This window comes from Berkeleyomyces rouxiae (genome assembly GCF_048999995.1).
Source record: "Berkeleyomyces rouxiae strain 22BRR77 chromosome Unknown BrBRR77_ptg000001l, whole genome shotgun sequence".
Taxonomy (NCBI): domain Eukaryota; kingdom Fungi; phylum Ascomycota; class Sordariomycetes; order Microascales; family Ceratocystidaceae; genus Berkeleyomyces; species Berkeleyomyces rouxiae.
Genome location: NW_027396491.1, coordinates 3,982,493 through 3,995,083, shown reverse-complemented (window position 1 = coordinate 3,995,083; position 12,591 = coordinate 3,982,493). Strand labels below are relative to the sequence as shown.

At 50.6% G+C, this 12,591-nt stretch overlaps 4 protein-coding genes across 4 annotated transcripts; 2 read left to right on the top strand and 2 right to left on the bottom strand.

Annotated features, from left to right (window-relative positions):
- Nucleotides 1–3,202: 3,202 nt before the first annotated feature.
- BROUX77_001129 (uncharacterized protein) lies at nt 3,203–6,283 on the bottom strand (the record flags this gene model as incomplete). The annotated part of the gene is made up of 8 exons (XM_073745524.1): nt 3,203–3,753; nt 3,852–4,211; nt 4,273–4,437; nt 4,514–4,740; nt 4,800–4,871; nt 4,935–5,678; nt 5,767–5,901; nt 5,964–6,283. The coding sequence occupies 8 exons, from the start codon at nt 6,281–6,283 to the stop codon at nt 3,203–3,205; spliced, it is 2,574 nt and encodes an 857-aa protein (XP_073609364.1).
- Nucleotides 6,284–7,939: 1,656 nt separating this feature from the next.
- On the top strand, nt 7,940–8,602 carry BROUX77_001128 (uncharacterized protein; the record flags this gene model as incomplete). Its single annotated transcript, XM_073745523.1, has 1 exon — nt 7,940–8,602. One exon carries the CDS (start codon nt 7,940–7,942, stop codon nt 8,600–8,602), a length of 663 nt encoding a protein of 220 aa, XP_073609363.1.
- A 607-nt stretch (nt 8,603–9,209) lies between these two features.
- BROUX77_001127 (uncharacterized protein) lies at nt 9,210–10,540 on the bottom strand (the record flags this gene model as incomplete). The annotated part of the gene is made up of 2 exons (XM_073745522.1): nt 9,210–9,431; nt 9,677–10,540. 2 exons carry the CDS (start codon nt 10,538–10,540, stop codon nt 9,210–9,212), a joined length of 1,086 nt encoding a protein of 361 aa, XP_073609362.1.
- A 1,010-nt stretch (nt 10,541–11,550) lies between these two features.
- Nucleotides 11,551–12,063, top strand: BROUX77_001126 (uncharacterized protein; the record flags this gene model as incomplete). Its single annotated transcript, XM_073745521.1, has 1 exon — nt 11,551–12,063. The coding sequence occupies one exon, from the start codon at nt 11,551–11,553 to the stop codon at nt 12,061–12,063; it is 513 nt and encodes a 170-aa protein (XP_073609361.1).
- Nucleotides 12,064–12,591: the final 528 nt, after the last annotated feature.

The following is a 12,591-nucleotide window of genomic DNA, read 5'->3' as shown; positions in this document are numbered from 1 at the left end:
ATGCGAATATCTCTGGGACAAGGGCGATGGAACGAACAGGTTTGACGTACCGAGCAAAACCATATAGAAGCAGCGAGCAATTCGGCCAGGCCAGCAATGATGAGAGAAGAAGGCGTTGATCAGCGGCCGCGGCTGGCTTATTTGCTCGAGCCTTGCAAGCCAGGTTAAGTGGCCAAGTTGCCGATTTTCTGGGGGGGAGGGCGCAAGTTTTTTGCGTGTAGAAAAGAATAAAAACGAAGACAAAAATTGGCAAGAAAAAAAGGATCGTGAAGAAAGTCTACAGAACAGGGCAAATCGCTCTACAAGGCAGGAAAAGGAACGGCACGACATGAACAAGGAAATCACTAGACCGACCAGGCAAGAGCCACAAATGTGCAGCTCAGCTCAAATCCAGAAACAGAAGCAGCACAAGCGAGAAAGGAAGGATTCCAAGATCAAGACGGGAGTTGCACACAACAGTTTAATTCTTTTTTTTCTTTTCTTTTTTCAGATATTTTCCATTCTCCCTGTCTCAACACACTTCACTTCATTTGCATTCCTATGAGGAGGGGAAGGAGAAATAACGAGATGGGGGAAATTATGCAAAGCCGGATTACCGATATCCAAGGAGAAATGAAAAGAAAAATGGTGTCACAATTTTCCCTGGTAAAACATTATTGTGCCCAAAAGAAAAGAAAAGAAAGAAAGAACCCAAAAGCAGAGCAGGCAACTGCCATCAATAGGGGGAGGCAGAGAAGAAAGAGCAAGAGTCCTTTCTACCTTGCCTGCCTTGTTTTGACAAAAAGAAGACGAGGGATAAATTGATGATAAAATACAAAAGGTCAGTGTCAGTGTATATCATCTGTATCCGCACGGAAATGGAGGAGTCTAGGATGGCACTGGGATTAGACGGACGGACGACACAAGACAGAAGGGGGGAAGGAATGCAGCGCAGCATAGAACTGGCAGCTGCTGTATCTGTCATGGTAGCTTCCTGCAATCAATGGCGCTTGCTGCGGGATCTGGGAGGTGGGAGGTGGGATAATGTGTGATGGCAGTCACGGAGACTTGACGTTTTGCTCTTTCCGTCTTTCTGTCGAGTGCCCCAGTCTTCTTTCCATGCTTCGCACTTTCTCGTTGACAAGACTTATAGTTGCCGTTGTTGTCCCTACCACATCCACTTGTGTACTAGTCAGTACTTGTATTTTACCCTTATTATTTCTTACTAAGTCGGCTGGAGTCTTGTCTCCGACTTGAGAAAAAAAACACCGAGTATCCCAAGACTCTCTCTCTCTTGTCGGACTCCGCACATCTTGCCTTGGCCTCTCTGTCTTCCAAGTCACAAGACTCCCTGAAAAACTGCCCGTGTCATTTTCCATTCTCTTTATTGAACCTTTAGTTACTGACAGTTGGTTGTGTGCCCTCTTCCCAAACTTCATCACCAGCCAGGATCTCCCCTGCTCATTAGCTCGATCCCTACTATAACCAACTACTATCAAATCAGACCCTATTCACATGTTGGTCCGCGGGGACAACACCAAGAAGGAGAGGGGAACCCTGCACCGCGGATGGCTGGGAACTGCGTAAAAAGAGAACAACTCTCGACGTTGTGGGCCTACATGTTCTCTTTCAGAGTCCCCTCAGGGGACTCGCTTCTGCTTTTGTGTGCTCATGTATCAATATGTATATGTGCTGGCTTCTATAGCATAGGGTAGACCATTTCCCTGGGCTCCCAGCTCCCAGCCAAACTTCAGATGGAGATTAGATAGTCATCGACTCCCAGCTGCCCCGACCCCGACCCCATAACTCCAAGCCAAGGACCCTCTCGCTAACCCTCTCGCATCGCATCGCCCACCCAACGCCACCATTGTGCAGAGACACGCCAGAACCGCCTGCAAGCTCGCGTAGTCAACAATGCGCGTTATCTTTGACTAATCCCAACGCCGCCCTCAGAGACACTTTTATGCACTTGTGATGCGTCGTTCACTCTTCTAGACTTGTTCGACCTTATATTCCAGTACTTGGCTTTATCCCGAAGCAGTTAGCCAAAGCCATACAGTTTCAGAAGTATGCGAGCCCCAGCTGTGAAGTCTGTGGATACATACACTCAAAGATGCTGGCTGGTACCAAGCTTGGAAAAACCACTGAGCGCAAAGTCTTGTGTGTGTGGGCTTGCCAGGGTATTCTCGTCCTCTCATGTCTCTCTTCCTCCCTCACATGTCCTCACACATCGCCAACCTTTCCTAGTCTCATAGGTCCCGTCAAGTCCAGCGCTGCTTCCCTTCGCCTTCCACATTGACGCATGCTGCCACATACAATCAGATACAAGTAGCTATTACAACATTACTACACAGCCCAAGAGCAACATCTACCAGAGTCCAAGGTTCCCAAATCGCTCTGTCCCCCCATATATGCCCTGTATCTTCGAGGGCCAAAACTGAATATGGGTCTGTGATCAAGCAGGAAGAATCGTTGCCAATGTGACTCTGTGGCTTTTTTTTTTCGTTCTGTCGCGAGTTGTCGAATAAACAGTCGTCAACTTGTAACGAGGTAAAATCCTACGCATGGACAGGGCCACCCTCAGACCCGTGTGTTGTTTGTACACACATTGAACCCATGGGTCAAGTAGGCAATCCTCTCTCCTGAATAACACCGTGGTACAGAATGTAAGAATAAGAAAATAAAGAAAATAAAAGGGAGGCAACTGTTGATGTTGAACCCTGTTATGTACGAACCCTAAGGATCCTCAAAACAGTTTCACCTCATCCAGAGTTGATATTGATATGCCCAAACACAATTATAATTAGATTCCAAGTTTTACAACTTGTCGACATTCTGCTCGTGCAGATCAAGATTAAGACTGAGACGTGACAGCGCAGAACTCTAGCCTCTTCCCTACGGGATGTGTCCTGAGCTGTATACGTGTATGTATGTAGTTACATACATAAATTTGCGTGTTGTTGGAGTGTGTGGGTTTGCACAATTTCTCAAAGTCATAATTAAGGCATTGATTTGTTGAAGCCAGGTCATGGGAAATAAAACAAAAATCCAGCCATTGGCATTCCGAATTATATCCGATTACCATCACAAGTCTGAGCTTGGCAACATGACTGTAATCTAAATAGCTAGCCTCTTCTACTACAGTGTGTATGTACAAGTGCAAATACAAGCAGCCGTGGTATTCATTCTGTCCAACCGCGATACAAAGTTGTACGTCTCTTCTCTACTCAGGAACCTTGGCTGCGTTGATGGCATCCACCATCAGGTTCAAGAAGATCGGTCCTGGATCCAGCGCCGACCCGTCCTCGCGGGGTTTGCTTGCTGCCTTGGCTTCAAAGAGGAAATCCAGCACCGTCTTGATGCCTAGCTCGACACTGAACTGACCCTTGCGGCGCTCAGAATCAGTCATGATCGCAGTCTCCTGGATCTGGCTGCAGATGGACTGAATGGCATTGCGGTCAAAGATGCGGCTGTGGTCCATGACAACAGCCAGCTCGTTCAGGCTGCGCAGCGGGCGCACGTCAATCTTCTTGTCGAAAATGTCATCAACTTCAAGAAGCTTAAGTACGCGTAGCTTGGTCGTCGTGCAGAATACAAGCAGGCGGTGATCCTTGGGAGGCGGAGTGCTGATCAATGTTTGCAGCGTGGCGAGGATGTTGTTACTGAAGCGCGGCCCGATCGGCGACCAGTCAATGAGACGGTCAAAGTTGTCAATCAGGATTAGGGATAGAGGACTTCTGTAGGCGTTGGCAAACACGCGGTTGATGTAATCGACTGAACAAGGGGTCTGGGTTAGTCTTGAATCAAGCATGCCACGTTGTCGGCCACTAAAAGACCACGTGCAGGGGAAGGGGAAGGGAAATAGAGCATACTCTTGGACATTTCGTCCCTGTAGGGAAGTAGGTCCTTGGGACTCAACACCTTGACAAATGGATACTGCGACATTCTGGCAATTTCCGCTGCAAGGGCTGTTTTACCAGCACCCCGAACACCATGGAAGAGAATGGCTTGGTGTCTTTTGCCTTCAGCTTCTCTGATGGTGTTGAATGAGCGCTCACCCTGGTTCAGGATATCCTGGATATGCTCAGGGTTGAATTGGATGATACCGTTAGGAAGCAAAACGTCAAGATCTTGCTCATCAACACCATAGGCAGGGCGCACTTCTTTGAGAGCTTGTTCAAAGTCGGCCATGGTGACCTTCATATTGGCCACATCGTCCTTGATGCCAGCGACTATTCAGAGCATTAGTAACAAATAATCTTGGGAGTCACGAGTGTATGAGACGAGACGTACGCTGGTCGATCTTGGTATGACGAGAAAAGGCAAATGATGTAGCAGCTTTGACCAGACCGCTAAGTTCGGCACCAGAGTAGTTCTTTGCCTCAGCAGCGAGTGACACCAGATCAACGTCATTACCAAGAACATCGTTGTCACGCATCTTGCTGGTGTGGATTTTCACTATTAACAGAAAACGGGTGTGTTAATAACGAAACAGAGCCGTGATTGTCGGATTTTTGGATAGCAAGGCACTTACAGATCTGGAGACGGCCGTCTTCGTTGGGAAGGCTAATCTCCAGTTGAACTTCCAGACGACCAGGACGCAAAAGAGCTTCATCAATCATGTCCTTTCGGTTAGTCATACCAATAAGCAGAATGTTATTGAGCTGGTCAACACCATCTAGCTTGGTAAGAAGCTGGTTGACAACACTGTCACCAACACCAGTACCACCACCAGCGCCAGAGCCACGCTGCTTGCACACTCTAAATATACAAGGTTAGAAAGCCAGAGTCGTTGGACATATGGGGGTTTCGGGACTTACGCATCGAGCTCATCGAAAATGATGACGTGTAGACCAGACTCATCGCCCTTTTCTTTGTACTCCTTTTCGGCACTGTAAACGGTGTTAGCCAAGTCAAGTTGGAGCAGCGATAATAAACCATCTAGGCAAACTCACTCTGCAAACATCTTCCGCACGTTTTCTTCGGATTGACCGACAAACTTGTTGAGAATCTCAGGACCGTTGATGATCTTGGGTTCACGACTGTTGAGCATCTTTCCAATTTGTCTGGCCATGAGAGTCTTTCCCGTTCCAGGCGGGCCATACATCAGAATACCCTTGACGTGCTGAATACCCAGCTTTTGGACCATGGCCGGTGGAAAGATGCGTGAGGCAAAGGCACGACGGAAAATAGTGGCAAACTCTCCGGCAAGACCGCCGATTCCCATATCCTCAAACTTGAAGTCTGGCGCAATGATGGCATTGGTATTGGCGCGTTTCATGGATGCCTCCATCTGCAAGTCGCTAGATGCGTCACGATGGAAGACGATCTGACTTTCAGAGGTAATGATACCTCGGGTATTGTGGTCGCGGGAGCTTACTTGGCCTTCGACAGCCATGCCAAGATCAATGAGCGTCACTGTCTTGACGACAACTAGCAAGGGAATGGACGAAACATCCATCAAGATCCGCTGGCCTGGCTGGACAATGTGGTTCTCAAAGCTGCGGTTGAATAGCTTTTGTAGGTCATCTTCCTTGTACTTTTGGGCGGTCTTCTTGTTAGGCGAGGCAAAGCCAATCTCAACGTCCATAGTTCCAATGTACACCTGCTTGTTGTTGCCCTGGAAAGGCGTCCACTGGCGACCAGTGAATGTATCGCGAACACTAATGCGAGCCCAGTTACGCTGCGGCTCGGAAAGGCTGTGTGAGTGGAGTCAATGGTCAGTACTGATTGCTTACTAGACGGGATGTGGGCCATATGCCTGGCCTTGGGTTGAAGTAAACATACCTGATGCAGCCCCGAGGGAAATACTGCATTGGACGGGCCGTCATGACAAATTCCTGGCCATCCATGTTTGTGATGAGGACGTAAATATCGCTTCCGTCGGGATTCGGGGGGAAGTCGGCCGAAGACACGGCGCATCTGATAGACAGGTTAGCATGTACGAGCCCGTACACTGATTTCCGATGGGCCAAGTCACTCACACATTTTCGTAAATTAGCCGCGTCTGCATTGTCTTATCCTCAACCTTGGCCACCTGTAGGTTGATTGCCGGACTGCTGCCACTGCCACTGCCACCGGCTCTTGGCTTCTCAGAAGGCGGGCCGCGAGATGCCATGGGCTGCTGTCGTTGCTGAGGCGGCTGCTGCCCATAGCTTCCAGAGTACCCACCCGGCGCCGGAGCAGCAGCCCCGCGGTTGCCGAAGAGCGCATCGCTGTCGCCTGGTGCGGGGCGGCGGGGAGGAAGATTGCCCCCACCAGGACCGTAGGACGGCTGGCCGAAGGGCGCAGGGTTCCGGGACATGGTAGCGATGGAGGTAGAAAGAGGGATGTGAACTAGAAGCGCTTGCCTGGTCTACAGGACAACGTGTATCGGAGTATCAAATTAAAGACGAGTCAATCGGTGAGGTCGTCGATGTTGATGTTGAGAGTATATATTAGGATAGGGGAGGCAGAAAACAAGGTCGCTGTCAGCAGAGAAGGGTTTCGAGCAAGAAACACTGGGTCTACCAAGTGTGTAGACGGCAGGGAGGCGAACACAGAAGAGAATCGAAACTGGATTGTAAAGAAAAACTGGCGATGAAACCGAAACAGTCCTTGTCCAAGTTACGGTGCTTGACAAACATCTAACAAACTGGCCTAGCTTGAGCTAGCTTCCTGCGACAATAATCACGTAGATGTGGCAGCTGTTGAGGGGCAGCTGGCAGCTGGCAGAGCTGTGCGAGACCAGCACTCATGTGGCACTGTCGCACAGCTGGCAGACATGGGCGCCACCTGCCGCGGGCGATGCTCTATCGGAAGTCTAGAACCATGGCAGAAGGCTTCCAGAAGCCACTAAACTAGAACAGCCATCCAAGCACAAGGCACAAGGCGTGATGTGGGGCTGGCTCCTCTTGCCTTTTACGGGAGGCCATGGCATATTGGGGCTATTAAAGGTCTTCATGGCAACGGGTTAAAATTGGCCACTGTTGCTAAGGCGTAACCAACAACCGCTAGTTAAGCTAAGCATCGCGGTGCCTGGCACCCACGCCAGAAAAACGCGCTTAGGTCGGCCTGGACTCGAAAGCAAAAGACACCCCTGATGCCAGTGTCAGGCGGATTAGTGGCTCCATAGTGCCAGAGTGTGTGCTTTTAGCTCGATGGCGCTGTCGTCGTCATCGTCAGGGAGTTAGTTGTGTCTGGAAGCTAATAGTGGATGGGCAATAATATAAGAAGACATGGCTGACTCTAGAAGGGACAGGGGCCGCTGCAGGACGGCATCATTGTGCATGCAGGTGGGTGGCAGCATTTCTTTTTTTTTTTTTTTTTTTTTTCGTGATTGGTTTGCTACACGTCAAGTGTGGCTTAGGAGAGGAGGACGACGACGATGTGAAGAGGTAGACTAGATAGCAAACACACACACGCCCACGCCCATCATCATAATCACGCGCGCCCGCAGACTCAGACTCAGACTGCAGACTGGAAGAAGAACGGAAGGGTGGCAGCCATCAGGCCAAGGCAACTCCAAAGCATGACTTGGCCGGCTTGGCCCGGCTCACCTGGACCTTGTCTGCTTGCTTGGTCTGACGTCGGTCCCTTGAGGAATAGAGCCCTGCCTGGCTTTCATAGTTTGCCGTCTTATCCATTTCTATTCGTCTGGGAATGTTACATATAACTAACTAACCCTGTAAACTTTTCTTCTTCTGCATCATACTTTACTTTGGCACGTTTTCTCCCTTTTTCCGTCTTTTTTTCTTTTCCCTTTCCCCCCAAAGTCCTTCTTCTGTCTCATTCATAACTACAATTTGTTAACTATAGTCAACTGCTCTTCTTACCCGACTACACTTCTTTATCTTCTAGATTTCTATCATACGCTGCTTGCTGGTATTGACGCACCCCATCTTCGCATTTCTCCTCCTGCCCACTTCCCACGCAGGATCATGCTTTCTTGACCTCCAGCCTTACTACCCCCCGTCTTACAATGTCTTCCTCACCGACTCTATCCACGCCATCGTCAACGTCGTCGACATCGTCGGCCTCGTCCATTCCTCTCTTCATCCGACGCCCGTCCAAGTACCTCTCCAACATTGAGCGCCATGCCTCTCCGGCCGCGCCGCCCGTCGACTGGCTTGCCCGGACGTGGAGCGTGACACACTCAACTCTCGACATGTGGCGCTCCGCCCGCAATGTGCGTATAACGTACAGCCAGCTGCCCAGCAAGAACAACCGCTCGCGGCTGGACGACCTGGTCGAGTATGAGAGCAACAAGACTGCCGCCAGCCACCCCGTCAAGAACGTCATGGGCGTCGACACCGTGTCCAGCGAGGACGCCTCGTCATGGACCTGGCGTGGGCGCGGCCTGCTCTTCTTTGTCACTAGCCATTGGGAAATCCTGGCCTGGGGCGAGAACGTCCTGCCGTCGGGCGAGGTCGAGTGCTGGACTGTCACCTGGTTTGCGCCCACGCTGTTCACCAAGGAAGGCATTGACATCTACTGCAGTCGCCCCGAGGGCCTCAGTGAAGACATGTACTCCCAGATCTTGGCTGGGCTCAAACGCATGGAGGGCAAGCAAGTGCCGAAGCTTGTCAGCGAGCAAATGTCGCCCGTAGAAATCCGGCTGCCCTGGAGCGAGAGTGATCTCTGAACCCGCCAGGAAGCCCCCGAGTGCAGCCTACCGGCCTGCATTTCTGTATTATTTTTCCCCTTTTGTTTGTCCTTTTTTCCCATTGTTCTCCTTTTGCATTTCCTCTGGCATTACTACTACTATCATTGTTTCCTCGCTACACAGCACTCTTTTTTTTTTTGCTTAGATTCCCTTTGTCTTTTCTTGGGTATACATTACGCAGCTTTCTTGGTCCCTTCGTTTTTTAGTTCTGTGTTGTCACGGGCCAAAATCCTTTTCCGTAGAAGGCGTTTTTTTCGTTGAGGGCGTGGGAAAGGAGGGGGTTTACTGGGTTTTCATTTTGTCTTGATTTTCCCTTTGTTTTTTTTTCTCTTTTTTTCACATATATTTTAGTGGTCCTCTCCTCTTCTTCCCGGGCAGCCGGTGATCGGCTTTTGTGCCAGGGAGGGCTTGCTTTGCTATTTCCTCTAGACTGATTTTGACCAATGTCATGCCAATATCTTCTTTCATAACCTTGTCTCACCTCACCTGTTTTGTTCTGTGACACGACCATCTCCTGGCCTCTTCCAACACTCTCTGGCTGTCCGACATTTCTCTCTCTCCTTTTGTCTGGCTTCCATTCTGCTTGCTATAAACGCGCACGAGAGCGAGAATGTCTGTGCGACGACAACAAAGGCCTCTGATCTTTTTGTGGGCTCTTGTCGTCATTCATGCGCAAGTCAAGACTTTTCTCGTGACTGGGACTTTGACCAAGCCCATGTCCCATGTCCATGACAGTGGTGGTCATGCCTGTGACCTGTGGCCGTGACTGCGTGTATGCCTGCGGTGGTGTCCGTGTCCGTGTTGATGTCTATGACGTCGGTTGGGACTATGATCCCTACTATGATCCCTCTCGTTTCGAGTCTCCTCTTTTTGGTGGATTCGGCTTCTGCTATGGTTGTTGCTGCTGCTCTTCCCTCTGGAGCTTCCTCTTGTCTCATCAGGCTTTGCCTGGCTCCTGTGGGCAATGTGCTCTCTTTGTTCTCTTTCCAGAGCCCGAATATCAGCCCTCTGCCGGTCCACAATGTCCTCCCGCTCTTTCTTGAGTTCTCGTACTTTTCTGGCGCCTTGTTTCATCATCATCAGCGGATCGTTGCTCATTAACCGAGCCGCTTCCCGCTGCGGCCGTCTAGGGTCATGGTTTCCCCAGACATCTTGTGTAGGAGCCTCGAATGTCGTGGTAGTTGGGCTTCTAGTGGCTGAAATTCTAGTCGACGTATACCATGCGTCATTACTACCGCCGCCACTCCTACGGCTACTGCCACTGCTATTTGTAGGCTCCCCTCCTGTTGCATGCGGAAGCTTTATGCGGCGCCAGCTCTCTTGTTGGACTTGTTCATTTGAGCCAACTTGTCCCGTTGAAGCTTGCTGTGACTTTTGGCGCTGGCCAGAAGCCGTGCTGTGCTGTGTGCCGCCAAAAAGGTCGATATGACCAGCTTCGTCCGTGATTGGTGCGCTGGATTGCTTGTGCTTGTGCTGTGGGTGCTCGGGGTGCAAAATAGTCGTCGCTCCATAGCCTTGGCCTGTATTGTGCTTCGCAAGCCGCAATTCATAGTCTGTGTCGTATTCATTGGCGTGCTTTCGTGCCCGCCTGCTGCGATCGCCGTGTCCTAGTGAGGCGCTTGGTCCACTGCAAGAATCTGTTGGCCTTGCATATTCTTCACCGCCTCGCAAGTCTCTATTTCCGCCGCCGCTATTGCTGCTGCTGCTGCTGCTGCTGCTGTGATGATCGCCAGCTTCGGGGGAGATTGGTGCTTCTCTGCGCAAGATTTCCAGTCTCTGCTCGGCTTCCGCCTGCTCTCTTCGACGAGTCTCTGCCTTTTTCTTGGTACGCGCTTCTGCCTCGTCGCGCCTCACACGAGCGACATTGTCCTTGTTGTAGACGTTCCATGACTTCTTGTTCAGCAGGTGCAGAGGCATGACGATGACGATGATGCAGCGAGACCAACGGGGAAGTCAAGTCTGCAGTAACGGGGAGAGACTAAGAAAATAAGGGGACGAGATAAAGAGAAGGAAGAAAAAAGGCTCAAAAAGTGGGAAAGTGTGTTAAATCTAGAACCCAGATATCGTGTCTTGTAAGGAGCAAGTCTGAGGCCATCTGCTTGTCCAAGCTCAAAGCTCAAGCTCATTGATGTCATCATAGTCCCCCTGATTATGATGAAATTTTTGACTTTTGTGGGTCTGCACAAAATTTTATGCTTCTTGTGCATAAATTTTGGCGCTACTTTTCAGCAACATCCTCAATAGTGTAGTGGTGATCATACCTGCTTGTCACGCAGGTGACCTGGGTTCGATTCCCAGTTGGGGAGCTAATTCTTTTGAAGATCCCTTTTTTGCTTCTGCTTCTGCTGTTTTGGGCTCGGTGATGTCATCGTTCTGGGCCTCATCGCGGACATTGTTGCCCCAAAAAAGGGTTTTTTTTTTTTTTTTCCTTATTTTGCACAAATCTTTTTATCACTACATCAGCGGTGAGGCCAGGACTCTAGGTCTTGTTTGGGGCCACGCGGACGAAGGACAGCCTCTGCGCTGGGCAGGTGGGAGACCTCCTGTCATTATACTTTGGATTGTGGGGTTTCTGTATGCATGGTTTTAGGTTTTGGTTTTTGCTTCTGTTATGTATTTTTCTTGGTACTAGAAATAGTCCCCTGTCGTATGTCGAGAATCCCTCGCGAGTAGACAGGTTAATAAAGACTTTCATCATCGTAACGCAATCCCTCGCGAGTAGACAGGTAAATAAAGACTTTCATCTGCTACATGTAACGCGGCACAGGTTACGTCCCGACGCTAACCATCCGCGGCCAAGACCGTGGCCAGATGGAGCCATTGAGGTGGAAGCGATCTGGGTTCCAGGCCACTCCGATGTCGTGGGCAACGAGCTCGCCGACAGACAAGCCAGGTGGGGCGCAGACATAATCACCACAAGGACAGGCATGTCACTCTCCTGGGCACGCAGTGAATTCCGCGCCCAGGTCACTACTGCATTTCGCGCCTGGTGGGAGGCAGAGGGTCGCAACACCAGACCTCACCTGCGCCGCCCGGTGCAGGCCCCGAAGAAAGCTTGGACAAGTCTCCTTGACGAGATCGATCGCAACCTCGCCCGCGCGGTACTGACAGCTTTGTCAGGACACGGCGACTTTGCGGCCTATCACCGCCGTTTCGAGCACGAGGACGCCGTGCTCTCCTGTCCCCTCTGCGGAGCCGACACGAGCCCGGAGCACATCTGGGTTTGCCACCACAACCCACAGCGGGTGTCCAGCAGCTTCTTTCAGAAGTTGATCGGTACCAAGCGCGGAGCCTGCTGGCTGGCTGCCAAAGCAGCCAAAGCTTCCACGGCTTTGTTGGCTCACTGCCGCATGAGGCTGGACACGCAGGCGCAAGACGCGGCCTTTCCCGCGCTCCTTCTGCCACCTGGAGATGGCGTACCCTTGGGGTTTCCCTCTTAGCGCGTTTGCGCTGCCATCACCTCCTTTTTCCTACTTGTTTCTCTCTTTATTTGTACTTCCCTTTGTTGTTTCCTTTGTATTTGTTTTTATGTTTTGCCTGCATCAGCGGCGAGGCCAGGACTCTGGGCCAGGTTTGGGGCCACACAAGCAAAGGACAGCCTCTGGGCTGGGCGGGTGGACACACTTTAATCATTACACTTTGTGCGGGGGGTCTCTGTATGCATGGTTTGGATTTTGGGTTTCTGTTTCTGTATGTAATTTCTGGTACTACTTGTAGTCCCCTGTCGTATGCCGAGAATACCTCGCGAGTAGACAGGTAAATAAAGAATCAATCAATCATATAACGCGGCACAAGCACAATGACCACATGCGCACCCAAGTGAGAACCAGAAATCCCTGAATTGCGTTGTCATATAAGTTCAGCTCCTTCAGCTATGACATCAGTAAGCCTCAACGTGCTTTCTAATGGTACAGCCTTGTCCGTGGATATCGAGCCCCACTTTCAATGACAAAAAAAAGATTTCACAG